Source organism: Metopolophium dirhodum, chromosome 8 (genome assembly GCF_019925205.1).
Source record: "Metopolophium dirhodum isolate CAU chromosome 8, ASM1992520v1, whole genome shotgun sequence".
Classification (NCBI taxonomy): Eukaryota; Metazoa; Arthropoda; class Insecta; order Hemiptera; family Aphididae; genus Metopolophium; species Metopolophium dirhodum.
The window spans coordinates 36,380,143-36,397,445 of NC_083567.1; the positions used below are offsets into that span (position 1 = coordinate 36,380,143).

At 28.9% G+C, this 17,303-nt stretch overlaps 2 protein-coding genes across 3 annotated transcripts; one reads left to right on the forward strand and one right to left on the reverse strand.

Annotated features, from left to right (window-relative positions):
- Positions 1–3,359: 3,359 nt before the first annotated feature.
- LOC132950114 (etoposide-induced protein 2.4) lies at positions 3,360–6,817 on the reverse strand. The gene is made up of 7 exons (XM_061021345.1): positions 6,377–6,817; positions 6,175–6,287; positions 4,514–4,760; positions 4,312–4,431; positions 4,035–4,258; positions 3,880–3,960; positions 3,360–3,805 (listed from the first exon to the last, which is right to left on the reverse strand). The coding sequence occupies exons 1-7, from the start codon at positions 6,389–6,391 to the stop codon at positions 3,688–3,690; spliced, it is 918 nt and encodes a 305-aa protein (XP_060877328.1). The 5' UTR covers positions 6,392–6,817; the 3' UTR covers positions 3,360–3,687.
- A 162-nt stretch (positions 6,818–6,979) lies between these two features.
- Positions 6,980–16,916, forward strand: LOC132950113 (splicing factor 3B subunit 1). Of its 2 annotated transcripts, XM_061021344.1 has the most exons (17): positions 6,982–7,468; positions 9,502–9,582; positions 9,664–9,805; positions 9,971–10,215; positions 10,335–10,569; positions 10,630–10,977; positions 11,046–11,659; positions 12,216–12,486; positions 12,558–12,790; positions 12,855–13,001; positions 13,058–13,183; positions 13,256–13,477; positions 13,554–13,736; positions 13,801–14,165; positions 14,271–14,543; positions 14,958–15,174; positions 16,597–16,916. In XM_061021344.1, the coding sequence occupies exons 1-17, from the start codon at positions 7,280–7,282 to the stop codon at positions 16,753–16,755; spliced, it is 4,050 nt and encodes a 1,349-aa protein (XP_060877327.1). In that variant the 5' UTR covers positions 6,982–7,279; the 3' UTR covers positions 16,756–16,916. The 2 variants fall into 2 exon arrangements, 1 of the variants encoding a protein (XP_060877327.1); XR_009665183.1 differs by lacking the exons at positions 14,958–15,174; positions 16,597–16,916 and having other exon boundaries at positions 6,980–7,468; positions 13,801–13,894; positions 13,980–14,165; positions 14,271–14,411.
- Positions 16,917–17,303: the final 387 nt, after the last annotated feature.

Here is a 17,303-nt window from a genome sequence, read left to right on the forward strand (position 1 = left end):
CCATCACCGGTGAGACGCGAACTCCAAAACAACGGAAGGAGAACCGCGAGGCACGAGACTCGAGGCCGACTGGCTAACAAGCCGGGCCGGGAAGACCACGAACGTGACTTCGAGACTGGCGGGCAGCAAAGCCGGGTCGAGAAGTCTACCAAAGCAACCAGCGGGCCTTAAGCCAACAACGTCATTTCATTAAAATGTAAAAATTAACTTCAATGTGCGCCCATTAAGGGACAAATTCAAAGGTGTGAATATTAAATTATAAAATGTTACATTTATCTAATTCAATAAACGATGGCGGCGCCGCGGAAGTAATGCGAAAGCAGTTCCCGCGGCGTCGTCGGTTATAAGGGAAAAAAAAAAAAAAAAAAAAAAAAAAAAAAAAAGTATTTAAATCCTAACACGAAAGTGAATCTATAATCTATATAGTTGGTGTATTAGAGAGATTAAAATCCCATAAATTCGATTTCTATAATAAAATATTTTTTACGTATAAATATACTCAAATGTATTTTAAAATACATTTCTAAGGCCATGGTATAGCTGACTACGCCTAAAATTGGTGTAATTGTGTAAATATACTGATAAGAATGAGGTGTAGGTATATAACATATTAATATTAATAATATATTGTTTTAAATACTTCGCACAAAAATGAAAATGTTACCCGGAATATAGTATAGTCAAAATAGGTACCTACCTACATGTACATAACTGCAGTGCTTAATATTGTCCATGGTTACATTTTCGGGGTGGCGCAATAGTCACACAGTTAAACTAAGGTTAAACTACCGAATTCGGCTGGTAAAATCAGTGAGTTAGACGTAACCGAGGTTTAAACTATGATATTGTAAAACGGGCCCTAATACTTACACAGTCATCCGTTCGAATGCCTCAAATATCCTAAAAATCTCTAACAAAAAAACCTTTAAATTTGAAACTGTCAAAAAATGCAAATAAATACAAATATTAAAACATCTTATTTTGAAAAATTCGTAAAATGTATCCTACCTAATGTAAAATGTATAAAACGAGCATCGCGTGGCTATATTCGGAAAACAATTAAAAGTGCAAAGAATTCATAACCAAATTATTATTAATAATTATAAACTTTTACTAACTTAATAGGAACGCTTAAATGTACTAAAAATGTTGCCAGTGCATTAAGACATAAAATTAAATCCCAAAGACATATACCTTTTAGCAAAAAAAAAAAATAAAGATGAACTTTATATTAGGAATAATAGGTATATAAGTAGTACATTAGATTTAATTTAATTGTTTACTTTATTATCTTTGAAAACTATTATTAAATCATTTAATTTATAATAATCAACTAATATAATATTATGATCTATGCAATTTATTAATTAACGAACATAGTCAGCACAGCCACTCACTTTTACTTTTATAAAAACTTATATCTTACCCCAGAACCAATTCCTAATTACGCTATTGCAACCTTTAAAATAATAGGAAAATAATTAAGTCAAAAAGTATAAGTCAGTTATAAATAACGCTCTTTTGATTTATTTTAACTAATTTTCGTATTTTTTTTTTTTAAATTCCAGATTATTTTTATAGTACCTACATACTTACTGTACATTTTTAATTTTTTCTCAAAATAACAACCAAATCCAATTTTTTACCATAAACCACCATAAAAGTTAAAAATTGAAGCTATTTTTAATGTGTTTTCCAACACTTAAATAAATAATAAAATTTGTATAGAAAATGATAAAATAAACATTTGGTGATAATTTCAATACCTATCTATCTATGATTATTCCTTTTGAAATTATTACAACAAATAGGAAAATTGTTAGATGAGAAACTTTAAATTGTCATCTAAACATTTGGTTGAACTGTGCACATTTAGATTACCTATTTACCTACCTACCTACATAAAGTGTCCAAGGTTATTAGTTTTTGAGTTATACAAAAACAAAACTAAATCGATTTTGTTCTCATACGGTATACCTAACTACCTAAGTCAAAAACGAATAACCGTAGATACTTGAAATTATCACCAATTGTTAATATTAGCTTTTTATATAGTAAGTACACCACCATACAATTAAAAAAATATTTGACTATTTTTGAGCTATTTATAGGCAGTGCCAGGATTGTTTTTACTTTTTAATCATTTTAACTCACTTAATTTATTTTGTGTATTTTCTATAACACTTATGGATTAATGAATCAGATAGCAAAATTCCTTGTTATTCCAAAAATGTTATATGTAGATTCCGATAAAAATCTAAAGTTGGATTTTGTATGTTAAATTACATTCTAGATTGTTATTTTCTAAATAATTTAGCAGTGCGAATACAGTCATCTTCAATAAATATCTGTACAACTGATCAAATTTTCGCATAGTTCAAAAATAATAAAAATAAACCGTTAATCTAAGTACCTACTCCATCTCATTAATATGGGTTTTGATGGTAGTGGTATTTTATTGTTCGTCATACTTTTAAATGATTGTATACATAAAGGTGCTTTTCGAAATACCTGTTTCACAGAAGATACTACTTTATCAACATCCGAAAATTCGCCTCGTAGCTTTTCAAATAGTCTATGCAGATCATGTGTCAAGCAGGTTACATGAATAACTTTAAAGTAAATGGTTTGTATTGTAATCCCAACCTTGACTAAACACGGGGCTGCAATAAGACATTGTTATGTTTAACCCCAGTAGGTCATAAAATCCCATAAATAGCTTTGTCGAATAATTTAAATATTGTTTAGTGGTTTGTTTTCTCCTAATTCTTCAGAATACAACAAACATATTGCACTTTCCCTATCAACTTCTAACGTCACTATTACATTTGCTACAAAACGTTCGGTAGTGTCCGTAGTTTCATCGATTGAAACCCATATATATATATATTTATGTCTTATTTTAAACCAAAGGTGATACAACTATGGGGGTCAACTAAAAATCAAACTTAAACAATATTCGAGGTTTTTCAAATAATAACATTCAGTAAAATAACAAATACTCTACTCTTTATCTCTAACTAAACCCATCACAATTAAATCAATTGAGAATGAACCAGTAATTGTTTACTTTTTTATAAACATATTTCTTTAGAATATAAAACCACCCCAATTCACTCACAAATACTCTTGCACTTCCAGGAAATCCTTGACCCTCCAGACTCAAAAGAAAGTGTAGTTGTAATATTTTTATTTACATTTTCTTATCTAACCTTTTAACCCCAGCCAAGTGACCCTAATGAATGGATTCTTATTTATGAAGCTATTGTAACTATCATTTGTTTTTCCACCATCTTATGACATGAATCTGTAAAAATATATAGATTTTTTTATTAGGTGAAAAATAATGTATACTATAATATATAAATGTTTATTTTATTTCATTAGTCATATATAAACAAAATATTATATAATGTTATTAAAGTCTGTTAGTTACGATTTTTATTCAATTAAATTTATAACTTGGCTTTAAAATAAATTTAATCACAAAATAAATGCACAAGTTTATTCCCCAGAACATCAAGTACATATTTAAATTATATATTAACCATTTACATTTTAATATATTTTTAGTTACACAGCCTCAAATATTAAAAAAGTATCAATATCCACAAAAATTGTAATTAAAAAGGTATTAAAAAATATATATAATACGTTTAAACATAATATGTAGCACATAATGTTTATTCATTTATGCATTTTTTGAGCTTTAGATGCAGTACTTATTGAAGATTTTATAGATGGACCAATGGATCGATTGAATATGGTACTAGTTATGGATAGAACCGGTGCAAATAGTTTCAATCTTAAAGTAAAGAAACAGTATTAGTAACATTTGACAATAGTCTACTATTTCATATTTATAAAAACTACTCCCACCTAAATATTTTAATTTTAGATGGACTGACTTCATTAGCACTGATAATGAACACGGGAAATAGAATTGAAAACAGACAACCACTGGAAACAAAAAAAATAGGGTTAAGTAAAATACTAAATTATTTATGGAAATAAAAGTAATGAACTAACTATACCTAATAATATACGATTCTGGCAAAGATGTGACAACTGCTAGTGGAAGTCCAAATCCAAGGAAATATGGCCAACAGTTTTCAATAATGGATAACCTTGAGTTTAGCTCCATGCCCATATTGCACCATTTATATTCAAATGAGTAAAGTGAATAAAGCAATGATAAATGCAAAATACTAAGAATATTGCTCAGAATTGTTGATGGCACCATACTTACTAAATAACTCTAAAATACACATTATTCAAAAGATTATAACTTGAATAAAAATATTGACTTACTTGAATGAGAAATAAGAACTGGACAACTATACTGAACGAAAAATCAGCTATCACTTTACTAATCCGTGTCAACTGTTGTGGATCACCTTTTTTTTGTTTATACGCTATGTCTGCGATATCCTAAACAAACCCTATATTATAGTAGAGTAAACAACCAAGTATAAAATTATTTAGGCTATATATATGTATAAATATATATTACTTGAAACCATAGACTGTTAATTATTTTGCTCAGCAAAAATATTGGTAAGACCCATACAGCTCCAAATGTCCATGACAATAGTGATCGGGTCCATAACCAAATATTTTCGTTAAAATTTCCAAATGTAAATGACATTATATAGCCTAAAGAAGGTAGAATAACATATTCAAAAATAACTATACTTAAACAAAATATGCCACCATTTAATGTACAGCATTGAATTATTCGTTGTAACATTTTTTGATCTCTGAAAAAAAGATAAGCAACACATTCAAGATCAATATTTTTTATTTATTCATTAAATGACACGTCATACGTATATACAGTAAAACTTCGGTAAGATGGAAATCAGATAATATCTTTGATCCTGATTCATATACATAATAAATTTGAACCCCGGCAAGTCGGAAACCCTGTTAAGATGGAAAAATTGGACGGTCTCAAGTGATTTTATTTTAGCGACGTTTTACAGTACTACAAATATTATAAATTATTAAGTTTTTATTATTCTAAGCTAAAAAATATATTTATAAATGTTTGTTTAAAAAAAATTAATTTCAAACTACAGAATTCAAATATGACCAATAATATACTAATAATATATAATTTAGTTATATTATTTATTTTTGTCATATAAGCAACTTATAAGAATTAACCAATAAGAATCACAATGGAGTGTATAAAACAATAAAATTGAAATATACCATGTTGTTATACCATACGTCTGTAAAAACCGAGGTAAAAACTAAATAACTGTATTTATAAACTTTCAAATTAACTATATTCAATAGGTAACAATTTTTAATATTGATAAATTTATTAATACATTGTAATCACATTTATAACACAATTAATTAGGTACTTCTTAATATTGTGAGCAATTTATCAGTCATTGCATAATAATAAACATATAAAAATAAAATCGCAGACATTCCTCCCCCCCCCATAAATTTTTAATGCGGGCATTTTGACCACTTTTTTTTTTAAAAGTTTATTATTTAATATGAAATTATTATTTTGACTATTGTCTAATATTTTCATAAAATAATATATGTTTAGAAATAATAAAAGAATCAGTAATCAAATGTTTTTTACAAAATGTATCATTTTAATATCTGAATTTTTAGCCATTATTATTAATTATTTTTTTTTTTTTTTTGGTTCATATGTTTTTTTATTCAATCTGTTACAAAAAAGAAGAACAATAAGAACAATTGATGGTTTATAGGTTAAAATAAATAAAAAGGCAGATAGGACGGACTGTAGAGGCCTCCCAGCAAAGGTACTACGACATGAGATTATCAATTATTAATTATACATTATACAAATATTTCATTTTATACTTTTTTTTTTTTAAATTTTTATTATTTTTAGGATCTAGTTCAGTGAATCAAACATATACATTTATAATCTTTTATATTTATGAAAATAAAAAAATGTTAATATATTTTATAATTTATTTAAAAAAAAAAAAATATTGTATTATTAAATTCAATATTATTTTTAGTCAATAATAAACTTTATAAAAAAATAGGGGGGAAATGTCCATATCAAAAATATATCGGGAGGGAGAAATGTCCATTTACCATAAAAATAACTCAACCTATATTTTAGTAAGTATTAAGTCATGTTTTTCATAAATTATAATTTTTTTTACAAACTTTGGTAAGTTTACTGGTCTGCCAACTTTCTTTGACCGCTTGTTTTGCATGAACAATACAGTGACACCTTTGAAACTGTCCATAACACCTTTGCACACCGTTCTGGATAATGTCTGTAAAACAAATATTATGCTGTTAGCGTCAAAGAAGTACCTGGAGAAATAAATTAATATATACGGTGGATCACAAGCTAATAACTCACAAATATATCATCCATTTTCAAAAACAGATCTGTAGGTGATGGCCCGAATTTAGAAAACAATAATAATTATAGTGAATTAAATGGAGCACCAAAAAAAAAAAAAAACAGTCTTGTTAGCACGACTTGTGGAACATTTATATTATTATTGAAATATCGACATTGTTATTATTAAAAATTATGATCGATCTCATTCATGGCAATTGGCAGCAAAATATTCAGTATTTCGAAAATCTGTTTTCTACTTTAAATTTATAAATTATAATATACATTATTCATTAATTCGTTATCACTTATCGTCACTAATCCATAATCGTAAATACTAAATAATTCGTAATCACCACGAATCACGGTCTTGTACAAGGTGTAATAAAACCTTAGATCATAACACAGATATAGATATATATTTATTATTTATATCAATATATCTAATACACCTTATTTTTTACCATTTATATATTTGTATGATTTAACAATCAGTTTTTTACCGTCTGGTCTTATCACAATGTAGATAATGGGTCTTATAATCACGAATATAGATAATAATTACGCACATCAAATATCAATCCGGCGCTGCCAACCCTGCGGATGGTTGGCTAACCCACAAAATCATCGATTATTGTTTGGTCAATCGCGTTTTTATTCGTTTTCGTGCGTTTGTATTTTAATTTTAATAATAATTTACTATAATAAAATATAGGTGTTAATATATAACAATAATATCGTTCGGTTTTTTCACCATCCAGGCCGCTCTCGCCTGTAAACCGCTAACGCTCAGGGTAACGAATCGAAACGTGTTCGTTGTTGTCTTACCGAGTAGGATAGTAAGGGTACGTACAACGAATAATAATAATTAAAAAAAAAACCGGGAACTGACGATAAATCTGTTGACTGCGGCCGCTCACCATGACCACGCACGCGGATATCGAGGCGCAAATACGCGAGATTCAGCAGCGCAAAAAAGATGAGAAACAGAAAGAGGACGACAGCGACGTGGGACTCGGGGCTTCTGGATTTTTTGACCAAGACATCTACAACGGTGGCGGAAAGTTCGAGGGTTATGTTACGTCCATTGCCCCCAACGACGAGTACGATGTGAGTACGCACACTACCCGACACACGGGATTTAGTTAAATTAAATCTCATGTGATTTCCATCTCTGAGGTATACCTATGGGTGTAACGTTGTGACTGACCACCGTCGTCCATAATCTTGTGTATCGTTTTTTTGCGACCAACTGAATTATTATTCTTGTTGGTTTTTATTCTCAACACACCAGAATATTATACAGTTTCGCTTCGTTTGTAGGTACGGTGTAAATTTCTTGTCGACAAAGTCAGGTTGTAACAGATATTGCACATAATAGGTAGGTTAGAATGAAATTAACTTGATAGATGATTAGACAATGTGATTCTAATATTAATAGGTTAATCATTTCTATAAAAAAAATTAGTCAATTAGTTACCTTGTTTATTACCCAATAATAATAATTATGCATTGATGTTTAGTCATAGACCATAGTTTTGTTATTAATTCATTTTATAATTCTTCTTATCTCATGTCATTTTTTCATTAAATTAGAACCAACTAATGGTATATCATCAGTGTAATATTATGTTCTCAATTGAATATAAATTATAATTGATAGGTTTATTCAAATCCTTTGCAAAAGTATTGTAATAAATAAGTTCCTATGTACTTATTGAATTAGGTAAGTGTTAAAACTTATAATATGCTAGTGAATTAACAGAGAAGTATTTAGGATTATTTTTTTTAGGGGGGGCCTTGATATTTATTTACTTCTCATCGCCTATGTTGCATTGAAACTGTGATAACTTCATAACTATTTAAATAGAAAATATGTTATTAAAATTGTATATAACCCTTTTTGGTACCTACCAAACTCATAGGCGTGCTCAGACTCTTGGTTCGGGGGTTATACATTAAATATTAGGGCCCACAAACATTTCGGAAGGCATTAGTTGCAGGCAATTTTTTTTATCATTTTAACGATTCTCACAGTGCTTAATCAAAAACTCTTATGTAAATAAAAAGAAATGTACGTATAGGTAAACTAAGTTATATAGAAAACAAAAACTTCAACATAGCTGGACCATTTTTAATAGAAAACCAAAGTTTTTGTTGTTTCAGATGATCGGCAACTTTCATTGACGCTAATTTATTTATCTTAACTTTGCTCTTTTGATATTTGGTTAGAAATCAGAAATCAACATTGGCATTTGTGTATTAATTATTAATGTTATTAGACATTTGTCACAAAACATTTGAATGTCAATAATTACTAAAGAGTACCTACAGATGCATGTATTTTCAGCATTGTAAAAATACCCATTAATTTTATGAACAAATATTTTCTTGAAATGCATAAAATTATTTTTACAAAAAGGTCAAGGATACCGAGCATAGGCATAAATATAGAGAACTACTTATTAATTTATTATGTCTAGTGCCACTGGTAGAGAACATTATACCTGATAGTGAATTGTCCTTATATACATAATTTATAGGTATAGTCAATGTTTTTATAACTTATCTTAAAATTAGAAATTATATAATTAATTTTTCATAATTTTATGTAACCTGTTTGTTATTGATTTATTTCCATTCTCTAATTTGTTCTACATATTTATTGTTATTATTTTTTTACTAGTTTTTACATTATTTCAATACGTCATGTTTTATTTAGGACTTATGTTATTAGGTACCTATCACCTACCTATTATAAATTTATGAACTTTTTATTTGGCTATATACTTGTTCAAGTTGCAAGTATGTTATTTCCAAGTTGCTTTCATGTTTTTTGTACTATTTCCTAGTTGCAACTTGATTAATATTTACAATTTTAAGATATGTCTTATCATACCTATAATATTATCATTGCCTGTTTAATAACAACGATGGTTGACAATCATAACATGGGCTTATAATATATTACTATTTTATGTTTAGTGTTTACCTACCATTTTAAGATATGTCTATCATATTATAATATTATTGGTTAAGTATTCAAACAGTTACATATTAAAAATTTTAATTTTTATAAAATATTTAAATAGTTTTTACTAGGTAATACCAAAATATTAATGTTTTTAAAAATCCTATTTTAGGATGAAGATATTGATGATCAACATTATAGAAATAAAAAGCCTATAACAGCACCAGCAGCTGCTCTTAAAGAAATTGCACAGGTAATCTAGTGAATCCATAAAATTTTATTATTTGTAATCACCTTGCATAAGTTAAATTTTAAATGTTTATATTTAAATTAGGCTAGAGATGATGAAGATGACTATGATCCTTTTGCTGAAAGAAAACGTCTTCAAAAGGCAACATCAGACAAAGATGACGATACTCGTCAAGTTCGTAGGCCTATGGTTATATCGCCAGAACGTATTGATCCATTTGCTGAAGGTAATGTTAATTTGTTGTTTTATTTAAACTAAACTATCTAATTTTATTATTATCATTAAAGTCAGATTATCGGTACTTATACTATGTCGAAGTGGGATTATTTTATATATTTATGGCAACTGTTAATACCATTTTTTCACATAAAAAATAATTTGTTTTTTTCAGGTGGAAAAACTCCAGATGTTGGATCCAGGACATACTCACAAATTATGCAAGAACAAAAGTTAAAGGGTGAAGAGAATGAAGTACGGAAAACAATTATAGATAAAGCTAAAGATGGTAATCTTAAAACTAATGGGGACTCTAAAGGTACTGTCAGGAAAAGAGGACGATGGGATCAAGTTGTGCAAAATGGTGACTCCTCAGGAGTGCCTGCCAAAAAGAAAACTAATTCTACTCCTTGGGAAGAAGTAAGTACCCAGTTGTTTTGAAAAAAAATAAACGATAGTTTGGTATGGATTATTATCATCATTATTTACGTTAAATATGCATAATTTTATTAATGTAATGTCAATCAATTTAATTATAGACACCTAAAGGTGGTTTATCACGTTGGGATGAAACTCCTGGACCTACTAAAATGGGAGCAGAAACACCAGGTGCTACACCTGGTCAAAGCACTAGAATGTGGGATGCGACACCGGGACATACTACTCCAGCTGCAGGAGCTGCAACACCTGGTCGCGATACTCCGGGTCATATAGGAGCTACACAAACATCAGTACGGAGAAATCGTTGGGATGAAACTCCTAAAACAGAAAGAGGTATTTGTAATTATTATAATTAATCAAAAGAAACTTTTTTTAAACCTATTTATTATTTAGCTACACCTGGCCATAATAGTGGATGGGCTGAAACTCCTCGTACAGATCGTGGAGGTATTGATTTAATTCAAGATACTCCAACACCATCAGCGAGTAAAAGACGTTCTCGTTGGGATGAAACACCTTCACAAATGACTCCATCAGCTACACCTGGTAGTCTTACACCTGGAGCAGCAACTCCAAAAGTAGGAGTTACACCATCAGGAGCTTCAATGACACCTACACCTGGTGGTATGACACCTGGTGCTACTCCTATGACACCCATGGTACCACGTACTCCTGTTCTTTCAAATAGTGCTGCTACACCTATTGGACATACTGCCATGGGTATGGCAACACCGACTCCAGGTACATACAACAACTATGATTATAAAATATTAATACCTACTTAACACTATATTTAATTATTTGTTTAGGTCATTTGTTGTCAATGACCCCTGAACAATTACAGGCTTATAGGTGGGAACGTGAAATTGATGAGCGTAATCGTCCATTGACTGATGATGAGTTAGATGCAATGTTTCCACCTGGTTATAAAGTACTTCAACCACCTGCTGGATACATACCAATCCGAACTCCAGCCCGTAAACTAACTGCTACACCAACGCCAATAGCTGGCACACCAACAGGGTTTTTCATGCAAGAATCTGTTGACCGTCCATCTAAATCACAAATTGTTGATAATCAACCGCCTGGTAATCTTCCTATGTTAAAACCTGAAGATGCCCAGTATTTTGACAAATTGTTGATGGATGTTGATGAAGAAAGTTTAACATTAGAAGAGCAAAAAGAAAGGAAAATTATGAAATTGCTTTTAAAAATTAAAAATGGTACACCACCAATGAGAAAAGCTGCCTTGAGGCAAGTTACAGATAAGGCTAGGGAGTTGGGAGCTGGTCCATTATTTAATCAAATTTTACCTTTACTTATGTCTCCTACACTCGAAGACCAAGAACGACATTTGTTGGTTAAAGTTATTGATAGAATTTTGTATAAACTTGATGACTTGGTCAGACCATATGTCCATAAAGTAAGTCATATTTAATTAATATTATACTGATTTGTAGAGTTGCATATTTAAGTACTGTTTGAAAAACAGTTAAGTTTTACATTTGTGAAATCAAATTATTTTGGGTATAGTAATTGGTGGTTAATGTTTGAATACAAAACTACTTAATTATATTCTTCATTAACAGATTTTTTGGTGGTTCTATTTAATAGACATAATTTAATCTTTCTTCTTCTGTCAGTTTTCGGTCATTAAATCCATACTTTATAACATATCCTTCTCCAATTATTTCTATCTTCCGTCACTACCTTCCACTGTAGATCAAGTACCACTATTCAAACATATTTTTCACACAGTTGTTCCAGTGTAGCAATGGTCTAGTTTAACTTACTATCCTTATTATTAAACTTAAATAATAAAAAAAAAACTAAAATTGTTGATTATGCTAAGATCTTGCATACTCAAAAACTTGTTAAAATTAAATACTTGTACAACTCTACGGATTTAAATTATTAAATATGTCAGCTAGTAGAAATAAAATACTAAAAAAATAATTAATATTAATTTTTTTATCCAGATATTGGTTGTTATTGAACCACTTTTAATTGATGAAGATTACTATGCTCGTGTAGAAGGACGTGAAATTATTTCAAATTTAGCCAAAGCAGCTGGTTTGGCTACTATGATATCTACTATGAGACCTGATATTGACAATATTGATGAATACGTACGTAATACTACAGCTCGTGCATTTGCTGTAGTTGCTTCAGCATTGGGTATTCCATCACTTTTGCCATTTTTAAAAGCTGTGTGTAAAAGCAAGAAATCATGGCAAGCTCGCCATACAGGTAATAATTTACATATTGCTGTATTAGTGACATTTTTATCTAATTCTCTGATTTATATAATCTAAATGTAGGTATAAAAATTGTGCAACAAATTGCAATCTTAATGGGATGTGCTATTCTACCTCATTTGCGTTCGTTGGTGGAAATTATTGAACACGGTTTGGTAGACGAGCAACAAAAAGTTCGAACTATTACAGCTTTAGCTATAGCTGCGTTAGCTGAAGCAGCAACACCTTATGGTATTGAAAGTTTTGATTCTGTTCTTAAACCTTTATGGAAGGGTATAAGAACTCATAGAGGAAAAGTAAGATTTATACATAATTATAATATTTTAAAAAGGTAGTTAACTGTTATTGTTTTTGTCCTAGGGTTTAGCTGCATTTTTAAAAGCTATTGGATATTTAATACCTTTGATGGACGCTGAGTATGCTAATTACTATACCAGAGAAGTGATGTTGATCTTGATTCGAGAGTTTCAGTCGCCCGATGAAGAAATGAAAAAGATTGTATTGAAGGTATTTGTCAAGTGTTCTTATTTTTACTTATTTTTAACTAGTAATTTTTTTTTTAGGTTGTCAAACAGTGTTGTGGAACAGATGGTGTGGAACCACAATATATTCGTGAAGATATTTTACCTCATTTCTTTAGACATTTCTGGAATCATAGAATGGCTCTTGATAGACGAAATTATAGACAAGTAATATATTATCTATATTATATCATAATGTTATATTATGTTGTATGAGTCTAAATTTTTTTTTTTATTTAGTTAGTTGATACTACTATGGAAATAGCGAATAAAGTCGGTGCATCAGAAATTATTAATCGCATTGTTGATGATTTAAAAGACGAAAATGAACAGTATCGTAAAATGGTTATGGAAACTATTGAAAAAACAATTGGTAATTTGGGTGCAGCCGACATTGACTCAAGGCTTGAAGAACAGCTTATTGATGGTATTCTTTATGCTTTCCAAGAACAAACAAATGAAGTATGTGCTAACATTTCTCAAGTTACTTTATTCATAATAGAATATATTTTATTAATCTAATTTTTGCTTTACTTAGGATGTTGTCATGTTGAATGGCTTTGGTATGATTGTTAACCAACTGGGTCGACGTGTTAAACCCTATTTACCACAAATATGTGGTACAATTTTATGGAGATTAAATAACAAATCAGCTAAAATCAGACAACAAGCTGCAGATTTGATTGCTCGGATAGCGTGTATCATGAAAATTTGTCAAGAAGTAAATACCTAATTTCTTTGACTTTTTAATCTATACTGTATATAATTATTATTGTATGTTTTAGGAGAAGTTGATGGGGCATTTGGGTTTAGTGTTGTATGAATACTTGGGTGAAGAATATCCAGAAGTGTTGGGAAGCATTTTAGGAGCATTAAAAGGTATTGTAAACGTGATCGGCATGACAAGAATGACTCCGCCTATCAAAGACTTGTTACCTCGGCTAACACCAATTTTGAAAAACAGACACGAGAAAGTCCAAGAGAATTGTATTGATCTTGTTGGTCGTATTGCTGATCGAGGACCAGAGTATGTACCTGCCAGAGAATGGATGCGAATATGTTTTGAACTACTTGAACTATTAAAAGCACATAAAAAAGCAATCCGAAGAGCAACAGTAAATACTTTTGGTTATATTGCTAAGGCCATTGGGTAAGCATTTAAAATTGAGTATTAAATCATTTAATTGATTTTTATGAATGAGAATATACAATTAATTATTATATTAAATAACCAACTACTATTATTTGTCTACAGACCTCATGATGTATTAGCTACACTTTTGAATAATTTAAAAGTACAAGAACGTCAAAATCGTGTTTGTACAACAGTTGCCATTGCTATAGTGGCTGAAACATGTTCACCATTTACTGTATTGCCTGCATTAATGAATGAATACCGTGTACCTGAATTGAATGTTCAAAACGGTGTTCTTAAATCACTATCATTTTTGTTTCAATATATTGGGGAAATGGGCAAAGATTATATTTATGCTGTCACTCCTCTTTTAGAAGATGCACTTATGGACAGGTAATACAAGTTAAATATTCAGATTAGGGATATTTATATTTTTGATCAGCATCATAGTTAATTAAAATAATCAACTATATGTATAGATGGACAGTAAAATAAAAATAAAAATATTTTATTTTATTTCAGTTTTATAGTACCTAAGTGTTACCAAAACATGCTTGACATATATATTTTTTTAAGACTAGTATTTAAAATACAAAAGTTCTGTTTTGTTATGGAAATTCCGAATGAATTATTTTACTCAAATTAATAATTAATATGTAATAATTATACAAACAATAATCATAATAACATTCAATAACCAACCATAGTTTTTATGTTCATTCAATTTCATAAATGACAGATAATATGAATAATTTTTACTTATTTATTATGTATCTTTTTAATTAATTTGGATATTATATTTTTTAGAGATTTAGTACACCGACAAACAGCATGTGCAGCTATTAAACATATGGCTCTTGGAGTTTTTGGTTTTGGTTGTGAGGATGCTTTAATTCATTTGTTGAACTATGTCTGGCCTAACATTTTTGAAACATCCCCTCACTTGGTTCAAGCTTTTATGGAGGCTGTTGAAGGTTTGAGAGTTGCCCTAGGTCCCATCAAAATTTTACAGTATACGCTTCAAGTAAGTTGCTACAATGAAACATATTATAGATTCTCATTATATTCTATCTTAGAGTTCTTTAACCTATACCTTGTAATACTTTTAAGCAGCCAACAATCAATATTTAAACATAAAGTTATTATGATAATATGTATCTTAATTGTACAACCCATGGAACTTTCGAAATTTAAATTTAAAATCTCAAAAAAAGACTTGTTCTCCACCTAGAATAAAAATATGACCAGGTAGGCGTGATGGATGGTATATTTCACCATACTACCCAGAAATCAGTTGGATATCTACTCAATTGATTATTACTTGGGGCCGGAATTATATTCTTTTGCATATTTTTTTTTGAGTTTATGCAGTCTGACAGGGGTTTGAAATATTTACAAATCATATAACTGGTGAGTTAATGGGAAAAGTTTTTTTGGCATATTTGGGAATATTTCAAGATAAAAAAATATTTCGTATAATAAAGAATATTAGAGAATATATCTATTAATTTTTGTAGATGTTCGATATTTTTTATTGCACTGGCGTAAATAATATAAATTATCTCATATAAAATCATTTTAACCGACCGTCTTACAAATATGACACCAGAGCACATGGAACAAAATATAGTTGTCAACTGTTTTCAAAAATTTTCTTAGTTAAAAATATTAAATATTATTATTAATAATTTAATCAAACTTTTCTTAACATGTAGTATTTTTCATTATGTAGGTACCTATTTATATCAGGTTTTTGTATTATTTTGCATATTATGTATTTATTTATATCAGTTTGTATATTATTTGCTTAATTATTTTGCATATAAATGCATATTTTTAGTTCAAGAGAATATTTTAATAAAAAAACATATTTTTTGCATATTTCATTATTCTTTTTAAAGAATATTGGAAGAATATTTTCAACTTTTTAAGAGAATATTAGCATCTTATTTTGGCTATTTTAAAAGAATAATTATTACTGAACAACAAATTTGTTGTGTTACTAAGATATTTGATGTATAATTCCCGACCAACAAGTGTATATTTCAAAATGTATTTGATAATATTGTTACAGTCAACAGTGCACAGTATTCGTAGATAGCACAAAAACCTTTTCTATCTAAATTCTAGATATTTTTAATTTATTTGAACTTATATTGCAATTACAAAAATACCCATAACTTTTTATGAAAATTTAGTTTTAAATAGATAAATAAAGTTCTATAACCTAACCTTATTCCTATTAGTTATATATATTTTTTAATATGTGTAAATTTAAATTAAAATAATACATTCTTCTGTATTTACTATTTAGTATTTACCATTAAATAATTAAAAATTGTGGGGTCTCCGCGCTGCAGCTCACTCAACTGTCCTAAATCCGTCTGACATTTACCCTAATAAAGTGACTGTTAGTTGCTGGTCACTAATTATTCTATTCTTTCAGGGACTTTTTCATCCCGCTCGGAAAGTACGTGATGTCTACTGGAAAATTTACAATTCACTTTACATTAGTGCCCAAGATGCTTTAGTGGCTGGATATCCACACATAGAAAATGATGTTAAGAATCAATACGTACGATATGAACTTATGTATACGTTATAATTGTGTTGCATTTATATTTCTTAAATAATTATTAATATTTTTTTTTTTGTAAATATTCTTTTGTAATGTGTTATAATCCTATCGTCATATTATATTTTTTCAGTGTACAAACGAAAATAATATTAATATTTCAGTAAAATATATCTTATATTTTCACCTAACATCATATAGTATATTATATATATATTTATTTGAGGGTAGAATAGTTTAGGGTTTTATATTACAACTATTGTCCATTATAATATGTTTTTTTTTAATATCCATTATTTGTATTGTGTTAAATACATTAATAGGTCCATTGCAACTGATATTATTTATTTATTACAAAATGGTTATGAATGATAATAATATGAACGTAACATATTTATTAAAAATATATAGTTTATATTTAATATTATAATATATTGATGTGAAACTTATTTTTCCATAGTAATATTGTAGTAACACTTTAACTTATAATGTTCATCGATAAAAACTATTCTCATAAAATGAAGTATTTATATTCATTCTAAACATATTTCTTGGGTTAATTAGGCATTCTCATTTTA